Genomic DNA, 22352 nt, shown 5'->3' on the forward strand with positions numbered 1-22352 from the left:
TTTCTTGTAAGAAGTAATATGTGACATTAGTTGTTCAACACATATTATCAGATCTGCCAGTGGGACACAATATACTGTCAAGTGGGCAGTTGCATGGATTCAGATCTTGGCCACACTCTTGTTAATTCTATGATCTTAAGTAAACGTCTCTAACTCTTGGACCCCAATTTCTCAGTCATTATAGTGGGCATGGTAATAATATTACCTACCTCATAGCATTTCCTATAAGATAAGTTTATATAATAAATATATTCTGTTCAAATCCTGGAATTCAATATACATTAAATACTTTAAAAATTATTATTCTATAGTAAATACTGAAAACATTCATTAATGAATTCACATATGAGTTGTATTGCATATTATGAGCCAGATTCATTAAGAGTAGTGGCTGTAAAAAAAACAAACAGACAAACAAAAAACCCCATATTTCCGTGGCCTAACTTAATAAAAATTCATCCCAAGCCACTCAAAGCTCAACACAGGTAGATATTTCAAGTTACTGTCCCCCATCTGGTGACTCAGGGATCCAGGTTTTTTTAAATCTTTTTGCTCTGCTATCACCAGGGGCTCCCCAGTTTTCTACTGCATTCCTTTTTTTTTTCCCTTTAAATTCAATTAGCCAACATACAGTACATCATTAGTTTAAGATGTAGTGTTCAATAATTTATCAGTTGTTTATAACATCACATCATGTGCTCCTTAAAGCCCATCACCAAATTACCCCAGCCTCCACCCACTACTGCATCCTTCACTTTAAGCTGTCCATTAAATAAAGAATAAAACGTGGAGAACCATGTGACATAGTTTAGAAGACAAACTTGTAAGTGTGACACATCCTTTTTTCCCCACATCCCTTCTGCCAGAACCATTTGCATGACACCATCCAGATGCAAAAAGGTCACCGGAAAATGTTGTGTAACTGTGTGTCCAGAAAGAAGAAGTACATTCAACTCAGTAGGCAACCAAATCAGGATGTGTCACCAACGTAAATCTTTATGAGCTAAAGATGGTATATTTGAGAGTATTTTCCTTAGCTACACTTGAAGCAGAGGATATACCAATATATGTAAAGAAGGAATTCTCTGAATATGCAATGTTTATATATATATATATATACTCTCTCAATTATATATATATATATATATATATATATATATATATAAAATCAGCCCCATTGAGATACACACACACACACACGCACGCATACACACACTAGCCCCGTTGACCAGTAAATACTCTTACACACTGAACTTACTTGAAGGTCTCTGGTTTTTTCTTCTCCTTTGCTGCTCCCTCTTCTACAATATGTGCCAGGATGCTGGTAACAGAAAAAAAAATTTTTTTACCAAAAGTTTTATGCTTTTTGCAAAAGAAAATGTGCATTCTTCCTATCCTTCCTCTAGAGTCATCTCTTGACTTATCTTCTCTGGAAAGACCCTTTACCATGGAGGCTGTGAGCATCCCTCACTGGTATCCCCATAACCCCTGTTGTCACATTTGGTACATGGCTTTCTCAGTGTCACTTAACTGAACTTGGCTGTTGGAAGATAAGTGAAGACTGATTTGGGTTTTTTGTCTTTGGTTTTCTTTAAAGATTTTATTTATTATTTGACAGAGAGAGACACAGTGAGACAGAGAACACAAGCAGGGGGGAGTGGGAGAGAGGGAAGCAGGCTTCCCGCCCAGCAGGGAGCCTGATGTAGGACTCAAACCCAGGATCCTGGGATCATGACCTGAGCTAAAGGCAGACGCTTAACCACTGAACCACCCAGGCGCCCCTGACTTGGGTTTTCATCTGAGTTTATCCTCACCTGCTATAGTGTCTGCTATATAGTAGACAAGACCATTTACCAAACGAATGGATGCATTTGAGGAAATAACCCAGTTGTACATTTTCCTCAGTAAGGAAAATCATAATACAAATAAAAGCTGAATACTATCTATCAAAGAAGAAATGATTCATGAAAAACATCAGTGTGAGGAAGATACATTTTTTTTATTAAACTATGAAACTCTTTGTTTTTCCGTTTTTAATTTTTAACATTGAGCATCATCCTTTTCAAAAGTAAAAAATCTTGACTATTTCATCAGGATCCAGTATGCTGACTTGGGAACTATATTCCTTTCCTATGTGTATTCACATATTTTAGCTAGAAGACAAGGACAAATGATGGGGAGCAAAGGTCCCAGGGATCCTTCTCCCAGAACTTTTGTGCTATCATTCAAAAACCGAGACTATCTCTGAATCTCTATTAGTGAAACATTATTTTTTTGGCAACCTAACATTAGTCATAAGACAAACGGCTCCTTTTGAGGGATAGGAATGAATGCTTAAGCTGGAGATAGTTTAGTTTTCAAATTAAACTTTCATCAGAAACAAAGGATTTTGTCAAGGTTTTTTTTTCCATTTACAGTGAAACACAACATGATGCAACATTCGCTTTCTTCAGTATTTTTACATTATTGTAATATTTAAGATCTTGTTATAGATAGTCATCTTTGAAAAATGTCTTTCTTCACATCAAAACTTCTAAAACTTAAGGGAACTGAAGACTATGGCTAGCACCTTATCCAGTCCCAAATAATGAAATATTTAGCAAACATTATTCTAATAGTGGCAACCTATTCAAATTGAGATTGAAGTTTCTCTTTTGCATATAATATAGATTGCTTACTAATCACTATAAGACTACTATATTATCAATATTACCCATTACAATACATGTATTATGAGTGTTACTATTTACCTATGACATCTACTTTATCAGAGGAAGTACACTGTAATAGTTAAAACTCACCTTCTTTTCTGAAACCAAACTTCCTTGTTTAAATCCCAACCGTGCCTCTTACTATCTGTCATTTTAATTCACAACTTATATTATCCTTCTGTGCCCTAGCCTCCTCATATGTAAAATGTGGAAAGTAACAATGTTTAGTAAATTGGGTTAAGGTAGAGATTTAGATCAGCATCAAAAGCCTTATGGAATATCGGCTCATCAAAATACTCTAGAAATATTTAGTATTAGTACCTATTGAGAGAGTAATACATGTTCAGCTTTTCTATGTTCTTATTTCTGTTCCCCTCATCCTGTTAATCTGTCTTCTATTCTTACTCATCTATTGAAATTGTTTTAACAAACATTATCAGATTGCCAAAATCAGTGATTTGTTTTTCATCTGGAAATATTATTGCCTTCTCTGTAGCATGTAGTCCTTTCAACCAGACTCTTTTTCTTAAAATGTTTTCATCTCTTGGGCTAGGAGAAGAGGTGTGGAGAGACTCAGAGAGACTAATTCACAGTGGCTCAGAGAAAAACCGTGTAATGAGAAGGTAGGAACTGGTTTCCATGTTAATTTGAAAGACAGCAGTCGAATAACAATAACTAGAATCCTGGACTCCAGTCTTTCCGTAAAATCCATCCTTCATATTGGCCTTTCTGAGACAAAGATAAGATTTTATTTTATTCCTCCTTAAAACCTTTATTTCAGACTCAGTTTGGATGTTTGTGGGGGTAGGGTTGGATCACCTGTATCGTATGTCTGAATATAGTGCATTTTTCCAAGAGACGACCCACATATTCCCTTGGGGCCCATCCCTCCCAGATCAAGAACCATTACCCCAGAGGCTAAAGGCTAAAGAAAGATCTTACCATGCTCTGCTTAACACTGGTTTCCACAATTTGAAGTTTTATAAACTTTTTCTACTTCATGCAATGTCCCTCCTTTTAATTCCCAACTGGTTATTGAATACTAATTTTTAAGACTCAATGGAAATTTTATCTTGTCTTAGATATATTCCTGCATGGCATCCAGCATAACTGCAAATTCCTGAATTTTGCACCCATAGAACTGTGTACATACCTCAATTATCCACTTATCATATGCTCCGGAAATTGCCTGAATGCCCGTCGCCCCACAGAATAGTGAACTCTGAAGGCAGGCCCAGGTCTTATTTATCTGTATCTATCTACCAGCACTTAGCCTATTGCCAAGTACTTTATAAAGAGCCTATAAATGTTTCCTAAATGAGTGAGTGAATCTCTAGTTGCTGCCTTATTTCCAAATCTTCTGTTGGGTGAGGTACTGTGTAGTCTTTACTTAAATAAATGTTGATTAACTCACATGGTTACCATACCCTTCCACTTAGAGATGGATTCAGGAATGGAGTGCTATGCTTCACACCACTTCGTCATTGTTTTAGGTCCTGTCAATATCCATCAATAACCAACTTGGTAGTTGGTGAAGGAACAATGATTTGATGCCATGACTTTTTTTTGTTTTGTTTTGTTTTGTTTTTGTTTTTTTAAATATAACTATTTTATAAACATATATTTTTATCCCCAGGGGTACAGGTCTGTGAATCACCAGGTTTACACACTTCACAGCACTCACCAAAGCACATACCCTCCCCAATGTCCATAATCCCACCCCCTTCTCCCAAACCCCCTCCCCCCAGCAACCCTCAGTTTGTTTTGTGAGATTAAGAGTCACTTATGGTTTGTCTCCCTCCCAATCCCATCTTGTTTCATTGATTCTTCTCTTACTCACTTAAGCCCCCATGTTGCATCACCACTTCCTCATATCAGGGAGATCATATGATAGTTGTCTTTCTCTGCTTGACTTGACTTTTAAGTCCACAGAGGCCACTACTCTCTCCAGTGGCATCATCTGTCAAAACAGGGCTCATGGTGATGTTATCTCACAAGAGCCCCACCATCGATCCTGAATTGTTAGAAAGAAATAATGTAGTATAAGGCACATGCATGGCTAGAGAGGGAGAAACTGAGTCAGAAGCAAGCAATAATATTTTAAAAGACATAACTCTAAAGAACTTTTGTTCTTAACACTAAAGTATAGTTTCCCTCCATTGTTTCATCTTTGTGGATTAAAAAAAAAAAAAAAAAACATCAAACCTCTTTGGATCCACACGAGATACAAAATTTTCTTATGAGGGTGTATAAAGTTAGAATTAGGGATGCTTCTGGCATCCTTCGTACAGAGGAAAAGATTCTGAAGCAGGGAGAACATAAACAGTATACACCAACTCTTGACATACCATTGCTTTCTTAAACTAGAATAATAAAAATTTGCAAATGAACAAAAGAGTGGGAGGTAGATATCTGATTTACAATGTTTTTGAGATAAAGAACACTATAAAAAAAGATCAATGTGAATAATAAAGCATTGTTAACTGAGTCATGACATTTCTATTCTAGTGACAATTGAACAGCAGAACTGCAAATGAGCACCTTGTGCCACTTTCAAAGTGGGAAGAAGACATATAATTATAATTCTTACACTGACGAGAATTCGAGAAAATCTGGGGAAAAGTTTATTGAAAAACATATTGACATATCAGTATTATAAATTACTTTCTCTTATTAACCCCCCCCCAAAAAATTCTTTTGTTGGCTAGCTCATCATGGCACAAAAGGTGTTTCATGAAAAGACATCCCTGTCTTAAAAATCCTTTTCTTACATTGGAAAATATCTACCATATATTTATTCTGTAACTTTCTCAACATGCAAGCTATATCAGAGAAACATATTTTCAAACAGTTTTAACCTCCATTGTCTTGAGCTCACATATCAACATTGTCATGTCACTTACCGAAAATCCTTACAGAAACCTTGTATTTAGTCAAAACTAATGAATCTGTTTTAACACCCTTTGCGAACGTAAAAGAAGATATAATATTATGTTTTCACTTAACATACATTTTCATCCATCTCCTTTCTTTGTTGGATGGTTCACAGGGGAAAAAAAAACTTCAAAAATTACAGGGACTTTATCAACCGTTAATAAAGAACCGAATGGAAGATGGCATTTTGCTGAGTGAACTTCCAAATGAATTAAAATATATATATATATATATATATTTTTCTATATATATATAGAATATATATATATATATATAGAAAAAAATATATATATATATAAATATATATATATATATATTTTTCTATATATATATATATATATAGAAAAAGAAAAAGAAAAAAAAGAAGAAGGTGAATTTTCTCCTGATGTTTAACTCCGCTAAAGTCTCAGAGGGTAGACTCCCAAGTGTTGAAGGAAACTCTCTAACTGACCCCATTACTGCCTGTGGCACTTGGGAAGGCAAAGGGGCAGTTGTAAAATCAGACAAAGAGTGAGCATTGTGGAAATTATAGTGGGGCATTAAATGTGTCCTCTGCAGGGTGCTTTCCTATCTTCAGGGAACACACTCATTAAGGGCTGCCAACAAGAAAACGAAGCGTTTTTCTTTATAAAGAAGTGCCACCTTTTATGGGACACCTGGAGCTCATCCAAAGGGCTTCCAGAATGGGTGAAAGAGCGTAATGTAGCAAAATGGCTCAGCCGCTGAGGTTTTCACATCAGCTGCACCATGGAGTCATGGCTATATCGGAACTGGGGTTATTCACCTGTCATTATAATGTGCGTGGAAGACCCAGGAAGAATGCAGTATGTCTGGTCCAGGTAATGTCCTTAGCTGGCACTTGGAGTCAATCTGCAAAACGTCTGCTTACACACTTAGAGGAAAATATGTTTATAGTTCACTAAGCCAGTTTTATCCACACCCCATTATTTCTCCTCTGTCTATTAGTGATAAAGATAGATCCAGGGATTTGATTTCTACATTAACCTGGTGTTTTTAACAATGTCTGCTGTTATCAATAATGAATATTAAGACACGCAGGAAATATACAGACCGTACACATGACCTTCTTGTATATACCCACTGCAGAAAGCTCAGTTTAGACTCAAGAAAGAAAGAAAACCACAAGAGTCAGTGGAGAAAAGGAGGGCACAAAAGTCAGACTGACTAAGAGCATTAGAGAAAGAAAACAATAAAAGAGGAACAAAGATTAGGTCTTAAAGAGTGATCATAAAAACAAATTCACCCATGAGGGGGGAAAAATGCCAAAAGAGCCCCAAAGCAGCCCAGCATTGATTTGTATGTGAATTAAGCTGAATGCGTGGAAGCTTGTGGTTGACATGGTTCTGTTCTGTGGTGCTCTTAACCTTGGCTAGGACACACTGAAAAAAGAAATTTCTTAGAATTAAGTTTTGGAGGTGAACCTGGGGCAGGATACCAGCCTTTACAACTCCTTATGACAAGGCTGGAGTACAAGAACTTGTCAACCGAACCCTCATGTTTCTAGGGAAAGAGAACTTCAATCCTTCTGAATCAAGGTGCTACATTTAGTTTCCTTGAAATCTCAACAAAAAATGTTTGCTTAGAAAGGGAAAGGGACTCCTTTTGATTCTAACTAAAACTCTTTAATCATAAGTGGGGCCCAATTATTGGACTCAAGTGTTTATATCCACAATTTGGACTTATCTCAGCAGATTTTAAGGAATCTGTGCAGAGATAGATGAAAGCAAAAGCTTGAGTGGACTGGGTTTGAGGCCTGGCTGTGTGACCTTGGGCACAAAGTCAGTTTCAGTTGCTTCCTAACTCCAATAGGTGTACAATAAATGAAAACTGAGCCCAAAGTCTTGCTTTCATAAATTAACGTCCTGCTGTAAATAGACTAATAGAGGCTCATGAGAATCACTATGTGGTGATTACAGCAGGTGGCAGACGTGACCATAAGACACTCCAAGTTTCCCATCACTCTCTGTGATGGGAATTTACTTGAAATTAAAGTCCACCCCTAACACAGACTAACAGAATCAGAAATCCTGAGAGTATAACAGCCATCAGTGGTTTAATGCGCACTCCCGGTGATTCCGATGAATGCTAAAGTTTAAGAATCACTGCCCTGGTATTCTACAACAAGGTTTCAGTGAGCTCATGCCAACACACTGTATAATCTGTTTACATATTCTAGTTGGACTCAACAAGCTGATCACCTATAAAGGTACTCGTCTCAAAGCAACCTTGACAATAGCATATGTATTTTCCTTAAAACATCAGCAGTATCTTCTGGAGCTCTCTTAGAGGAAAAAAAAAACCACTCTTTCAGTCTGGCACAATTACTGAATTGGACTCACCTGGTATATTTATACTTGTTTGTATCACCAAGGGACAACTTCAAACAAAGTATGGCTGGCTCATTTCAGGTTTAAATATTCCATTAACTAAGTAGTAAGTAAGTTCATGTAACCCAGGAGGCCCTATGGTTCCATTTTAAGTATTATTCCTTTAGAATTTCTGTTACTGTTTTCAACTTCTTGAGCTTCTGCAAATGTATTTGGCATTCAGTTAAAGTGAGATTAATCCGAAGCAGATGCAGCAGTAGTAGGGAGCTGCTTTGTTGAAAGCCTGGCCATCCGAAGTACTAAATTACAAGCACACAGACACAAACAAATCCATAAATATAAATTATTTAAAATTATTTAAAATGCAGTTTTATATAACTCATTTGACAAAAATACAAATGCCAATGAGCTCTTAACAATGAACTACAATGACTAGTTTTACCTTTATGGCAACATAAAAGTATTTCAGAAACTGAAGACCTGGGAATTTCAGAGTCCCCAATTCCAGTTGCCAAGAATTCCAATTTGACCCAACCTCTGAGACTCTATTGCTATGACTGTACTCCTAGCTTAGATCTTAAATTTCCAGAGTCAAAAAGAACCAGCAGAACATCTTTGTCCTGTCAGCTTGAAGGGGAGCATGTGGAATGTAAAAGCACCTAGAGAAACCTAAAGCATAAAGGGTGGGCGTGGTTAATATTGTTATTTCCTAAACTGGTAGAGCCAGAGCACTTACCTACTAGATCTAGAGGATGTCAGCCAGGCGCAAGAGTGTTGTTGTGGTTGCTGTTGTTTCTATGACAACCTAATTTCTAGAGCCTCTTGAAGGGGCAATCAGGTGATTAATCCACCCAACTGATAGGATGAGAACCAACCTTCATCTTCGAACTGAGCCATGACCTATAAACATGGAAGATGGCCTTAACAATGATAGCTTGACATAATCATATGCATCAGAGTCCCAGAAAGTAGGACAATAGCTAAACTGTCTTATTTCCCATAATGCACAATCTCCTTTTCCCCCCTTTATTTGAACCTTGGCCTCACTGGGGAATTCTGACCAGACATTAGCTATTAAACAGAATTACACTGGCACAAAAATCAGGTTACAAATGGCATAGAAGTTTTGCCTGTGGACAATCTACCTGTTGACCAGGGTTGCTTGTGGGCAGTCTCCGTTAAAGACACCATAGTCCCCGAAGGCACAATTAGGTCTCACTCACTTTTGCATCCCTTGCATACACCACAGTGGTTAAGAGGGAAAATGATAGTTGCCAAAACCCTAAATTCAACTTCTTACTCTGATCTTTGCTAGCTTAGGAATGCAACAGTGAATAAAGCACAACCCCCTTCCTCACTAGGAAAGCTGAACTTGTAATAACTTCTTCATTGGGTTATTGTGAGGATTAAATGAGAATCCATTCAAAGCTCCTCATAGTGTGAAGCAAATGTTAACTATCATTACTTTTATTATTATAGCAGGTGCTAAATGAATGAATGAAGGGATGAATTGGTGTGCGGGAAATGAAACTGACTGACATCTACAGTTAATTCCACATCTAAAATTCTATAATTCTATTTAGTTTTCAGAGAGCTCCATCTCTGAAAACTTTTTATCTGAAAATATTGCACCCACGTTGGTTATTATCATGCCCGATTCGGATGCATTGTAATATATGGAAGTGCACAGGACTAGAAGAAGCCAGAGAACCATATTAAAGCATTCAGTCACCTGCCGTTTTTGTAAGCTGACACACACCTACATTCATTTGACTTCTATGCCAAGCACTGGGCTAGGCTCAGGGACACCAAGGTAGGAAAGATGCACTTAACACAGAATGGTATGGAAGCACAGAAATGACCTTCTTCTTCACAGGTTAGGGAAGGCTGAGATGTCTGTGAGGCAGAAATGGGTTTCATTCATCCTTGTATTCCCAGGACCTGGAAGGATTTCCAGGTACAGTAGCAACTGACAAATAGTTGTTAAATAAAGCACCATTTCCTCTGAGTCTTGAGTGATGATCTAGAGTTCATTCCTTCATTCTCTCTTCCTCCTTTCTTTGTGAAAATATTTTAGAAATTCACTTAAGAATAAAAATATACAATACTTGCCTTCATCATTTCTTTTGTTAAAAAAGGAAGTACCTCTAGCACTTTCCAAAAAAGAGAATGACCAGTGTCTACTACACTGACCAGTCTAGCCACTAAAGCTTCCCTTCAACTATCTTTGTTCCTGATCCACATCATGATGTTAGCACGTTTCGGCACTCATTTTAAAAATCCTCATTTTTAATTTGTCATTTATAAAGGGACTATCTCTTCAATGAAGCAATATATCCTTCTAAGCTCCAGGACAGCCCTTTGCATGGAAATGCTCATTTAAGAAAACCTAAGATTGAGAAAATTGGAAAATTCATGCTCAGTTGGAAAATTCAGCAAACTCTTCTGTGAGTGGAGGTTTTACTGGAGCATCTTTCTTACATGTCATTTCAAGGTTACTCCCACAATCAAGAATAAAAATTAATCATGCAAAGTTTTCCTTACTTTACACCCAGATACCATCCTAAATAAGAGACCAAAGACTTCCACACACTTCCTGGTTTCTGGCTTTGTATCCTCCAATGAAACTTGGTTTTGAATGCCGAAGCTCACCCCAACAGTATCCTTGTAATTCCTAGGAAGATCTGTCACCTTTCCTCACCTCAGCTTCTCACAACTTAAGTTCCTGATTTTGTTTTTGCTGTCTCACAAAGTGAAAATAGGATTCTAAGTAGTTTTTTCAAGAAAGTCTTCATTGCTTTTATCTGGGGTAGGACATTTTTCTCCTGAGACTGCATGATGAGAATGACTTATTGGACTTCTGCACAGAAAAGCCGAGTGGATTGAGGATAAAATGATCAAGGCAAAATTTTATTCCCTCAAAATCGAGAAAATATTGTGTGGCTGTTTTCTGGCACTTCGTTTTGTGCAAGAAGGATTAGGGGACAAACTCAGGACAGTTTTTTCCTACAGTTTTGCTTGTCTGCATGTTTGAAAAAAGATCTTTATTTTTGTAATTCAAAATATTTTCTAGGATTGTGAGTCTCTTTTTCCTAAATTTTAAGCAGTGAGGTACACATTCAAAAATTGTCTCTACTTAGAACATATACTTCAGGATTATCTTTTGAACAAAGCTTACGTTTAAATTGCTTTGGTTTCTTCTTTGGAAAACTTACTTATTAGGTGACAGCAGCATGCTTTGATCCATGTACCTAGTGCCATTTTTGCTATCATAGCTTGAATCCTGTCTTTTTTACCTTTGTACCATGGGGAAGTTGTTCATATTTGTGCTCCACATTACTACTGCTATTTTCTGCCGTGTCAATTCAGTGCTTTGCTGCTCCTAAGGCAGATTTTAATTCTCTAAGTACAATTTTGACTTTTTCAGAATCTTTAATTTCACCATGTCCCTTTGGATCTGTCCTGTAGGCTTTTTATCTCAATTTGCTTCTTGAGATTATCTTCTCCTTTCTTCATAGAGCTCTTCGTGTAACCTAATGAGAACCCTGAACAGTTTTTGAAAGTCTTCTTCTGTTTCTTGTCACAAACCCTACCTGGATTGGTTAGAGTGATGAAGAGTTAGAGCTCTCTGGTCAGGTCACAAAGCACACCTCATCAAAAGCCATGGCAACTCAGTTTTTGGGATCCTGAGCCAAGAACAGGGAAATAAAGACTGCTCATTTTCTTCTCAGCATAAGTGCCAGACTGATTGAATTCTTCCGTTCAATTCTAATAGGTTGATGTGTAGAGTAAATAACTCCAGGTCAATATAACATGTATTCTGTGGATGGGAGCATTTTTCTTTTTCTCTATTGTCGTTAAGTATTTTAGAAGGAAGCTAGCAGAAGGTATATCAAGGCTTGCTAAAAAGATATCTTAAACTGTAAACTTTGATTACAATGACTATTCGGTCTCTGAAAATGATTTTCAAACCTATCATTATTAATAAATGGAATAATTGGACACTTCTTCTAAAGGAGACTTTTTTCCCCTTCAAATGGCCCAAACACTTCATAGAATTGTCCTGTTATTTTTAAGACCTGAAATCTTAACCTAACTTTGTGCTAGCTTGTTTTAACACTCTCAAATATATTCAGAATAGTCTACCTTAACATGCGTGAATGTTGAATATTTTATGCTTGGACAAAGAGCAAACTGTAGGTCTTTCGCCAAGCACAGTCAATGCACTTGAGTATGGGTTACCAAAAACGCTGGAGATTTTTTTTTTTCTATTTATTGTTATAGCTCAAATCCTTGTGTCTCTGGTAGGCTTTAAGTGACATAAATATGCATTTCCATCTGCACATCCTTGTCAGGAATAGTTCTGCTGGGAGGTGTTATGCCACCCAAGTACTTCCAGAATAGAGTCTGTTAATCCTGTTACCACTATAGAAACTCAGAGGAAAAGTCTACTCAGGCCACTACTGCAGCTGCTGTGGCTGTAAATGTTCCAGCAACCACACCCTGGGTACCAAAAGGAAGAATAAGAAAATTGATTTTCCTTCAGGTGGAGGGGGACAGAGAGAGAGCTGACCTTAGTCTATCACTTAGACCAGTGACCTCCAAAGTTTTTATTGTAAACTTTTATTAGTAAAAAAAAGGGGAGGGATAGCAAGCCCATTACACACACACACACACACACACGCGTGCACGTGTGTGTATGCTTGCTTGTGTGCATACGTGTAGACATACACGCATGTAGATGCACACACAATGGACACATATGCTGCCATATTAACTGCTATATACATTATAAAATGTGCAAAAATAGCTACTATACTGATATTTTTTTAAAAATTAATGTAAATAGATGTTCTAGCCCCATTGGATAGTTCTGTAAATCTGCTAGGTCTATATATGCCACTTTGGAGACCACAGGGTCAACTTCTACCATGTGGTTCCAACAGGAAAATAATTTTTTTTTTTTTTTTTTACTACTAGGAAAATAAATCTTAACCCCTCAATTAGATTCATAGATTCCATAATACATTGGGCAAACACTGTGGGCAAAAAGGGGTTGTGAATAAACAGGTCATTTGTTTCTCCTGGTTACTTCTTGCCCTTCCTTCCAGTGGGGCTTGATTTCTGACCGCCCCAGGATCTCTGTGTAGAACACATCTCTATTCTCCATTTATCCAGATGTATAATTGATGGATACTAACTGCTCAAGGTCTCGAAGTAAACAGGGAGCCTCCAAAGTCTGTCACCTGATATGTCACCTCAGAGACCTTGTGACACAAAGGCAAGAACGAGCTAAATGATCCAAATTCAACTGCCAATCATTCAATAAACTTTGTTCAACAAGAGTTCTTGATCTACTACCCACTCTGAATAATGCAGGAGATCTCAGCATTACCCATGAATTTAGTTGTGGAAAGAAGTTTCCTCAGAAAGGCAGTGCATATGGAAACAAAACAAAACAAAATCTTCTACCTCTCATGATAGTGAAAGACTCTTTTTGGATTTAGAAAATTTGGAAACTTGACTCAATGTTCTTTTCAAACTGATAAAAATAAATTATTTATTGGTAAAATCTAGAATTGGCCTGAGAATAGCAAACTTCTTCCAATTACTATTGGTGTAAGTATAAATTGACATGATCTTTCTGGAAGGCAATAATTAGTACAATATATTCAGACCTTTAGAAATCTGGCCATTAATGCAATAAGTCATTTTGCATTAATTCAACCGATATAAACAAATAGATATACAAAAAGATTCATGAAGGTAATGCTTAAATGTACTCAAGTAGCAAAAAAAGGAAACAATCTATTTTTTTAATTAAATGGGGAAATTGTTAAGTACTTTATGATACAACATGCAAGAAATGTTATGCATTCTTTGACCCCTTATTCATTAAGTACCAACTATGTCCCAAGTCGTCTTCTAGGATATAGCAATTAATTAATACAGACAAAACTCTCATATTTCAGTCAAGGATAGAAGATACTTGAACTCCACAAGTGAACCAACAAACACATAAACAAAACATTTTCAGAATACTGGAAAGCACTATGAGGACAATGAGACATGGAATTGGCTGGTGGTGAGAGCCTGGGACTACTTTCTCTATGGATTTCTCAGCTTCAGCACTACTGACATTTGAAACCATAGTCTTTACATTTTATTTGGGCAGGAGCAGGGAGAAGGAGTTCTTGTGCCTTGAAGTATGTTTAGCAGTATCGCCTGGGCTACTCACCCAGTACTCACTAGTACTACTACTAGATGCACTCACCCCTGTCAGGACAATAAAACATGTCTCTAGCCATTGCCAAAATCTGCCCCTATTGAGAAATATTGCTTTAGATTTAGTGTAAGAGAAGACCTCACCCAAGAAGTGACACATGAATTGAGACCTGAGGATGTTTTTAAATAATCTTTAGGATAGAGAGAAATGCTCCTGATATAATGGTAGCATATATAATGTATTCGATAAAATCCCGATACTGTTTTTCTTGTTAAATCTCTAGAGGACAATAAAGCATCATGGCTAGAAGCATGGACTCTGGCGATGGCTAAGTTAAAAATCACAGTTTCATCCCTTCGTAGTTGTGTGACCTTGAGTAAGTTACTTCACATCACTGCGCTTAAGTGTCCCCATCCAAAAAATGGGCATGGCACCAGTAGTAACTACCACAGAGCTGCTGGGAGTATTAAATGAGTTCATTTATGGAAAAGTCCTAAAAGAGTGAGTGACACATCTTGGAAGCACTGTATGTAATATATATAATATACCGAATTGAATGACACATCTTGCAAGTAGTAGACATGTGATATATATAATTTATTAAAATTAGAACATATATATCCTATTCTAATTTTACTATCTGTAATATAGACATATTCCAGCTCTGACATATATAAAGATATATATACACCAAATATTTCCATTGTCTTTTTGTGAAACAAATATAATAATGTGTTAATAGTGGTAGAATTATAGGGGATTTTATTTTCTTTGTGCCTTTTTACATTCTTCACAGTTTTACAGATATCAATGCAAATGTTGCCTTCAAATCAAAATAAAAATTAATATGTATTTTAGCACAAAAGAGAATTTTTAGACTTTCATCAGGATTAACTGGCATATCGAGAGTGGGGGAGGAAGACCGATGGTAGATGTGCTCAGAAAACCTGTCCCAGGGAAAATGAGTCAATTGTCAACTGAAAGCTGAGACACCCCACATTCAATCTGTCAGTCAGTTCATCAGTCATCTGAAATTTATTTAACACTTGCTTTCTGCCAGACACTGTGCTAGGTGCCGGGAAATCAAAGATGAATGGAGCATGCATTTCCTCTAGGAGCTCACAACAGGAAGGGGAAGAGAAATACATCCACAATTAACCACAGTACAAAAAAAAAAAAAAAAAAAATGGATCTCAACCCAGACCTCTGGGGACTCCCAAGGGGAACAATTAATTTCAGTTGGAGTCAGGGTCATTGCAGAAAGCTTCATATAGAGGATGACACTTGCTTTGGACTCTGAGGGGTATGGAAAAAGCAGTCATTTGTTGGAGTTCTGGTTTTTAGCACACGTGCCCAGTGCCTCTCTTAATCAATGACTAGTGAGGTCAATTACCCTTGGAGAGAAAAACATCAGAAGGGATACAGGAGTTGTACTTCAGAAAAGTATTTTGATCTCCTATCAGAGTGCCTGGTGTCAGAAAGCGATTTGCGGACATGAAGTTTGACAGTCACAGGAATTAGAAGACCTAAGTGCAAGTACCAGCTTTGCCCCTTACCAGCAGGGTAATCTTGGGCAAACCACTAAAATCTCTGACCTTCCATCCATTTCCTCATTCATATAATAGTGATAATAATACTTTGCAAAACTGTTGTGAGCCTCAAATGAGATAATGCAAGAAAGAGACTTTAAGTGGCATTCGCTTCGTTGGGATGAATAAATTGTGATGGTTTTAACATAACAGAGACTATTTTGAATAATTATAGCTTAATTTTTAACATTTATATTTAAATACTGACAATAAAAAAGCAACCGTATATGTAATACCAATTAGGCATGAGTTTATAGCCTGATTGGCTGCGCTGAGTTTTTTAAAGCCCTAAACATATTACTAACCCAAGTGCATCAAGCTATAAAAGCCGCTAACCAATTTGTTTTTTCCTGAGATAACATCATCTTTATTTCTTGAGACACTTTATACAAACATTAAACTGAAGGTAACTGCATACAAATGAATGGGAGACCCATAATTGCAAACTGCTCCCGTGTCTGAAGATCCAGCCACCTCCTAGGACAGAATTTTTCCTTGTTACAAGCTTAGGATCTAGCTATAAAAGTATATCACTTAGCCTGCGTCTGTCTACCGGTGCCGAGTGTACCACAGGGGAATAGAAAACAGATAATGATCTAGAAGCATTAGGCCAAAAACCCCACTTCGGTCCCAGATGGTTGAAAATGCTTTGCAGGGTGTGGAGGAAGCTTGGCAAGGGGACTGTGTTCAACCTTTCTCGGTTCTTTTCCCCTCTTTAATCCTTTTCACCTTGAACGCTCACTGCTATTGTATCGGGACAAATAGTATTCTTTTGCTTTTACTCTCTTTAAAAAAAAAAAAAAAGATTTACTAATGCTGATTGAAAAGGATTAATGTCCCCTTGTCATGGCCCTCGATAAACATTTCATCTAATGCTTTTTGAGGCAGGGTTTTAGTTAAAGCACCACAGAAGACAAAACAATGATGTATAAAACTACTGCTTTAACTTGAAAGTCTTTAAAGGACATCTTCTCACCAGGGCTGGCATTTGAAAATTACAGGAAAAAAGTGTCTAATATCTGTACCTCATTGATTCCACTCCCTTCCAAAAAAGAGGTTTAATAAACTCAAGATTTTATTTTGTCCTCTCTCATAGACTATAGCAATGAAACATGCCATGAATAACTTATTTCCATTCCTTTGAAAAGGTGAGAAGAGTTTCATCCCTTAGTTTGAACAAATTATCCCCCACTTGGTTTCCAAAAAAGAAGATGTGTTTTGTGGTTTTGGTTGTTTTTTTGTTCTTGTTTTTGTTTTTGTTTTTTTAAATGCAGCTTCTTCAAGTACCGGTCAGCTTTCAATATGCATCTGTCAGTACTGAGAAATCCTCATCTTCCTAATTTTGTTCTGTCTCTAGCCATAAGTATCAGCTTCCAAAATTGTCCTCAATATAAGCATAATAGTTCTCTATACCTCTAGAAACTGTGATTCTAGCTCTTTCTCATAATTTCCAGCAATTTCTGTCATGCCGAATGCTCTTCAATTTTGTGTTCTTACCTACCAAGCTATGGAGAATACAACCCATATCCTCTAGTATTAACAACAAAAATTACTCAACATTTGTATGAACTTTATAAACTCTACATACAAAGGAAAAAAAAACACCTTTTTTTTCTTCTTCAGTGTTACTTCAATTAACGACATTTACTAACCATAATTATTTGTTGATGGTTTAGTAGCTTATATCTTGAAATGTCATCTGTCTGCTTCAATCTGATTTCAACCCCAGGTAATTACAATACAAAATTCTAAGCTAGAGGATAGTTTAAATCCAGGGGAAAATATAATTTATCATATAGCTTTAGAAATGGCCCATACTTTTGAAATATACACTGACTTTAAACATTTTGGTCCAGAATTTAAATCACCCTGTTTTTTTAATTTTTTTTAAGATTTTAATTTATTTGAGAGAGGGAGAGAGCACAGAGAGAGAGGGAGTGGGAGAAGCAGACTCCCCCCTGAGCAGAGAGCCCAATATGGGTCTCACACCCAGGACCCTGAGATCATGATCTGAGCCAAAGTTAGATGCTTAACCAACTGAGCCATCCAGGTGCCCCCAAATAACCCTGTTTTAAAGACTTATCTGACAATGTTTGTGTAGGCTTCTAGAGTTTACTACTTAAAAGAAAAACAACACTTTTTTCTATTTCTATTCTTTTTTTCTATTTTCTTATTTCTTTTTTTCTATTTTTCTATTTCTATTGAATCCATGGATTCAATAGAATACATAGATTAATTCAGAACAAGAGAATGGGAAAATAGTCTGGTAATAATGAGCTATTAACATTTGGTGTGTGCATATGTGTGTGTATGTATTTTGTTTTGATTTTTTAATGAGTAATATGATGAGAAGACTATTACTCAAAACATCGCTCCAGTTACAGTGTACACGATGTCTTGGAGAGGGTTGTCACCATAGCTGAGACCAATGGTGACAGTAATAATACAGATTGAAGAACCAAAAGGATTCATCTTGAGTGGTACTGATGGGAATGAGAAATCTGAGATGCATTTGTAAGATATTTAAGAAAAAAAATGAAAAAGAACTGGTAAATTTTGGGATGAAAGATGAGGCAATTCAAAGAATATTTTGAAGCACTGGGAATTTGTTAAAAATGACAAAACAATGAAAAGAAATTGAACTGTGGGTTCTCCAGGGATATCTCCAGAGTCACCCAGTTCGGGGAGAAGAATAAGGCCTTAGGAGAAAGAGATATACTAATTGTAAAGATTAGCTGATAATGGCCGTAAAATGTCCCAGTAGTCAGTTACAAGGGTGTGACTAGAGTTTGTGCTGACTACGGGCCTCTTGAAGAATGAGACTCTTTGCTGTTCTTCTCTGAATTTCCCAGAACCCAGTACGGGGCCAGACACATAGTCTAACCCTCAGTAAACATGGCCCAGCTGGCTGATGAACTGCACAGTTTTGGGGACCAGCTTTACAAAGAAAAATAATTAAATTGGGAGTGTGGACAAATATGACCTTGGAGGGTAGGGCACCAAGAGAGGAACTAAGAGGACAGAGAGAGGAATAAAGGGAATAAACATGTTGAAGGAACTGGAAGGGAAAAAAGAAACCAAAAACAGAGACTGTGCAGGTTGGGGAATTAAACTGAGAGAGAAAGAGGAAGGGAAGCGAAGGGGCCAGGGAGGGGAGAGGAGAGGTGATGGGGACTGGAGAGAAAAGCAAGAATAGCATGGGAGGAGAGGAGCCTGGGAAGAAGAGATGCTACTTATTCACAATTAGAATGCATGTGTATAAATATATATATTTATATATGCACTCAAATAGAGAATGCATGGATGCAAAAATTATAAAGTCACATTTAGTGAGCAAAAATGAAAACCATTAAAATGTTTCCTTAATAACATAAAGTAAATAAATTAATAGCTCCTGTCATATTGATTCATCCATTGCATGTGGGCACTCAATAAATGTTAATTGAATTAAATTAATAACATTTGCTCAATGGCAATAAAAAATTAATTAACTGCCTGTCTTTTCTGTTACTTAAGTTTATGCCCATTGGTTCTGCAATTACTTCTAACCCAAACATGAATTTTCTATTTCACTGACTTAAGATACACTTAAATTTTTTTCCCTTAGAAATAGAGTTGAGCTTCTAATTTTTGTCCTAATTTGGGTGTTTTTTTTTCTGTTAAAAAATTATTTTCTCTAAGTTAATGTCAAGAACTATGTATAACATCCCAAATATAGTTTCACGAGTTCCTTATTTAATTCCAAAATCGGGTTTTTTTCTGCAGGAGATGTGATACCACTTTTTATATGTTTCTCCTTTTAGCCTATGCTACTTTATAATACTTGGGATACAATGTCAAATAACACAGCAAGAGAGGAATCTGGGGAAATTTATTGTTAGCTTTCCATCTATAAAAGATGGAAGATGTCAGTAACATTCACCCAAAAATTGTGACTCACTTCAGATGTCAGAATTCTGGGTTGAACAGACTGGGGTCTGAAATGTGTGTATGTCAGATGATTTTCTAATGAGCAACAGATAGTTCCCGCTGGGGAATGAAAAAAAAAATAAAAATATAAACAGAGATAGAGAATTAAAATAACTTTATGAATGGCAGTTTAACTTCGCCACAAAATTCTCTCAGTACAAACCCAGTGGCTCCAAATGGTTGCTTAATGTAGCACACCACTTAGATTCAAAATGCTATACTTAAAATTGTCGCAAAATTAAAAAGAGAATCATATACCACTTGGCTGTATACAGTACTCTCCGCATGTTCTTACATTCCAGTAACCTCTATCCAACATTTTTTTTGTTACTGAATTACTTTGTGCAAAAGCAATTTAAATTACATGCAGCCTGACTACGTGTGATAATTTGAACTGATTGTTAATTAATTCCGTAAGTAAACAGCTGCCGCAATCTCTACACTCATCAAGGTTTCGTTATCTACCAGCTCTTTCTGAGCTGCTCTTTAATGTACAGTGTACAGCAGCTGTAACCAAAGATGCAGAATTCCCTGAGCGTGCAAGAAGGTAGTCTTGCTTTGCAGAGCTCAGGGAGAGAGGCAACGGGAACGTTAAGTAACCAGCGAGGCTAGATTTTGGGTGGGTGACGCATGGTGTACGGGACTTCGGGCTCAGCGGGGTTTGCTGATGGGCGGTCTCTGCAGCTAGGAAGCAGAGATAAAAGCGAAGGACAAATCAGAGATGATGCTGCATGAGACAAGGATGAGAGCTGAGCTTTGGGAATACACCGGGCCTGGATGCAAATCTTAGTCCTGCCATTTGCTAATGAGGACTACTGGGACAACTTATCTAAATAAACTATCTAAGCTTCGGTTACACTCCCTCATCTGTGTGCAGGGGACACCAGCCACTCCCCTCTGTTCAGGGAAGTTGACAATATCTGCCTCCTGGACTCTTTGTGATCTTTGGGTAAATAAGATTTGTAAGCGCTAGCTCTCCAGAGCTGATACAAAAGGCATGCCATGGAGTATGTGGGTGTGGGTATAAAGCAGTGGTTTGGATTTCCACTTAGGTGACTTTGCCCCGGAGGGGAAATTTGGCAATATCTGCACACAGTTTTGTTTGCCACAGCCTAGGACAACGGGTACTACTGGCATCTAGTAGGTATAGAACACAAGATGCTGTTAGACATCCTACGATCTCCCCATGACAAAAAATAATCTGTCTCCAAACATCAGTACAGCATAATGAATATTTATCTGTAATATTAGCTGATTGCCCAGCACTTTGATATCCCCCCCCAAAATAAACTATTATTTTGACATCATTATCATTACAACATTAATTTGCTGAATCTCTCTGGGGTTAGAGGAAGTCTAGAGTTTCCCAATCGGTTGAGCTAATTCCATCTATTCACGATTACGTTAATTGCTATTAATAAGTGGTCAATGTTTTCATGATCCGTAACTTCTACCAGTCCAGTTTAAAATGAATCAAACCACAACCAAGAGATTTAAAGCCAGCAACATAAGGGCTAGGGAATAAAAAGCAAACCTGGTTGAAAGCCAAGGCTGTTTGGAGGCTGAGAGAGAAACAAGACAATGGCGTGGGCTGAACAAACGGACAGCTCCCATGCCTTGCAGGAACCTTTGAAGGTTCACAGAGGGAGCTTCAGAAATCCCCTAGGGGCTGTGAGCTAATCTGCCAAGGGGTGGGAGGGTTTGCCTGAGCTTGAAAAAATTCTTAAGTTTTAAAAGATTTCCCAGGTTATTTTACTCTTTAGACAAGTCTCTGGGAACCACTGACTGAGGAGGCAGGACCCAGTAGAGATTTCCATCTGCCTGAAACAAAGTAACTTCGGAAAAGGTGAATGGATGCTGGGAAGAATGTACCCTTGCACTGAGTCGTTGTAAGTATGGTAAAAGCCAGGTTGGGGAGTTGTATTATTTACTCCAGTCACTCCATGAGCATTATTGGATCAAACAGGCATTGGGCTAGCCACAAGAATGCAAGGCTCCGGAATGCATCTTCACCATCTCCCAGGAGGGCCACCAAATAACTCAGACTGCTGTTGGTTTAGGGCTTAATGTGTCCCCAGGAACCAGCTGGTCTGCATGTTTAAGAGTATCTTCTATTATCTCTTCTCTTGATCTTAGGATTCTGGGCAATGGGTATATAGGTAAGTTATGACCCAGACTGGTTATGACCCAGACGCTAACATGATTTCATCTTCCATTGCTCTGTCATACACTCTTCAATATTGTGATTTAGCTATTTCTTTGCTAACTCCTTTGATGTTTGTGGAAGTTGGGGACCATGCTGGTCCTAGGTGCCACTATACTCCCCCATGCCCAGCCCAGTGTTTCTTATATAACAACCCATATATGATTATGGAAGAATGAATGAATGAATGAATGGATGGATGAATGAATGAATATGGGAGCTCTAAATTACATGAAGCACCTGGGCCTTCTTGGTCTTTTCTATGCCTCTCCCAACCAGAATCTCAAGGGTCAAGGATTTTGCCAAAAGTTCCCTTCCAGGTGGTTATATGGAAATAAAATAGACTCCAAAAAGCACACCCTCAAAAGCCAT

The 22352-nt window shown here is 37.5% G+C and overlaps 1 protein-coding gene across 1 annotated transcript in view; it reads left to right on the forward strand.

Moving 5' to 3' along the window:
• Window positions 1–22352, forward strand: part of MDFIC2 (MyoD family inhibitor domain containing 2) — a 116112-nt gene that overhangs the window by 84079 nt on the left and 9681 nt on the right. The window contains exon 2 of the mRNA XM_045077460.1: window positions 14503–14595. Within this exon, the coding sequence (XP_044933395.1) occupies window positions 14503–14595 (93 nt within the window). The remainder of the gene's footprint in view (window positions 1–14502; window positions 14596–22352) is intronic.

Source organism: Mustela putorius, unplaced genomic scaffold (genome assembly GCF_011764305.1).
Source record: "Mustela putorius furo isolate JIRA1106 unplaced genomic scaffold, ASM1176430v1.1 tig00000095_pilon_pilon_pilon, whole genome shotgun sequence".
NCBI classification, from domain to species: Eukaryota; Metazoa; Chordata; class Mammalia; order Carnivora; family Mustelidae; genus Mustela; species Mustela putorius.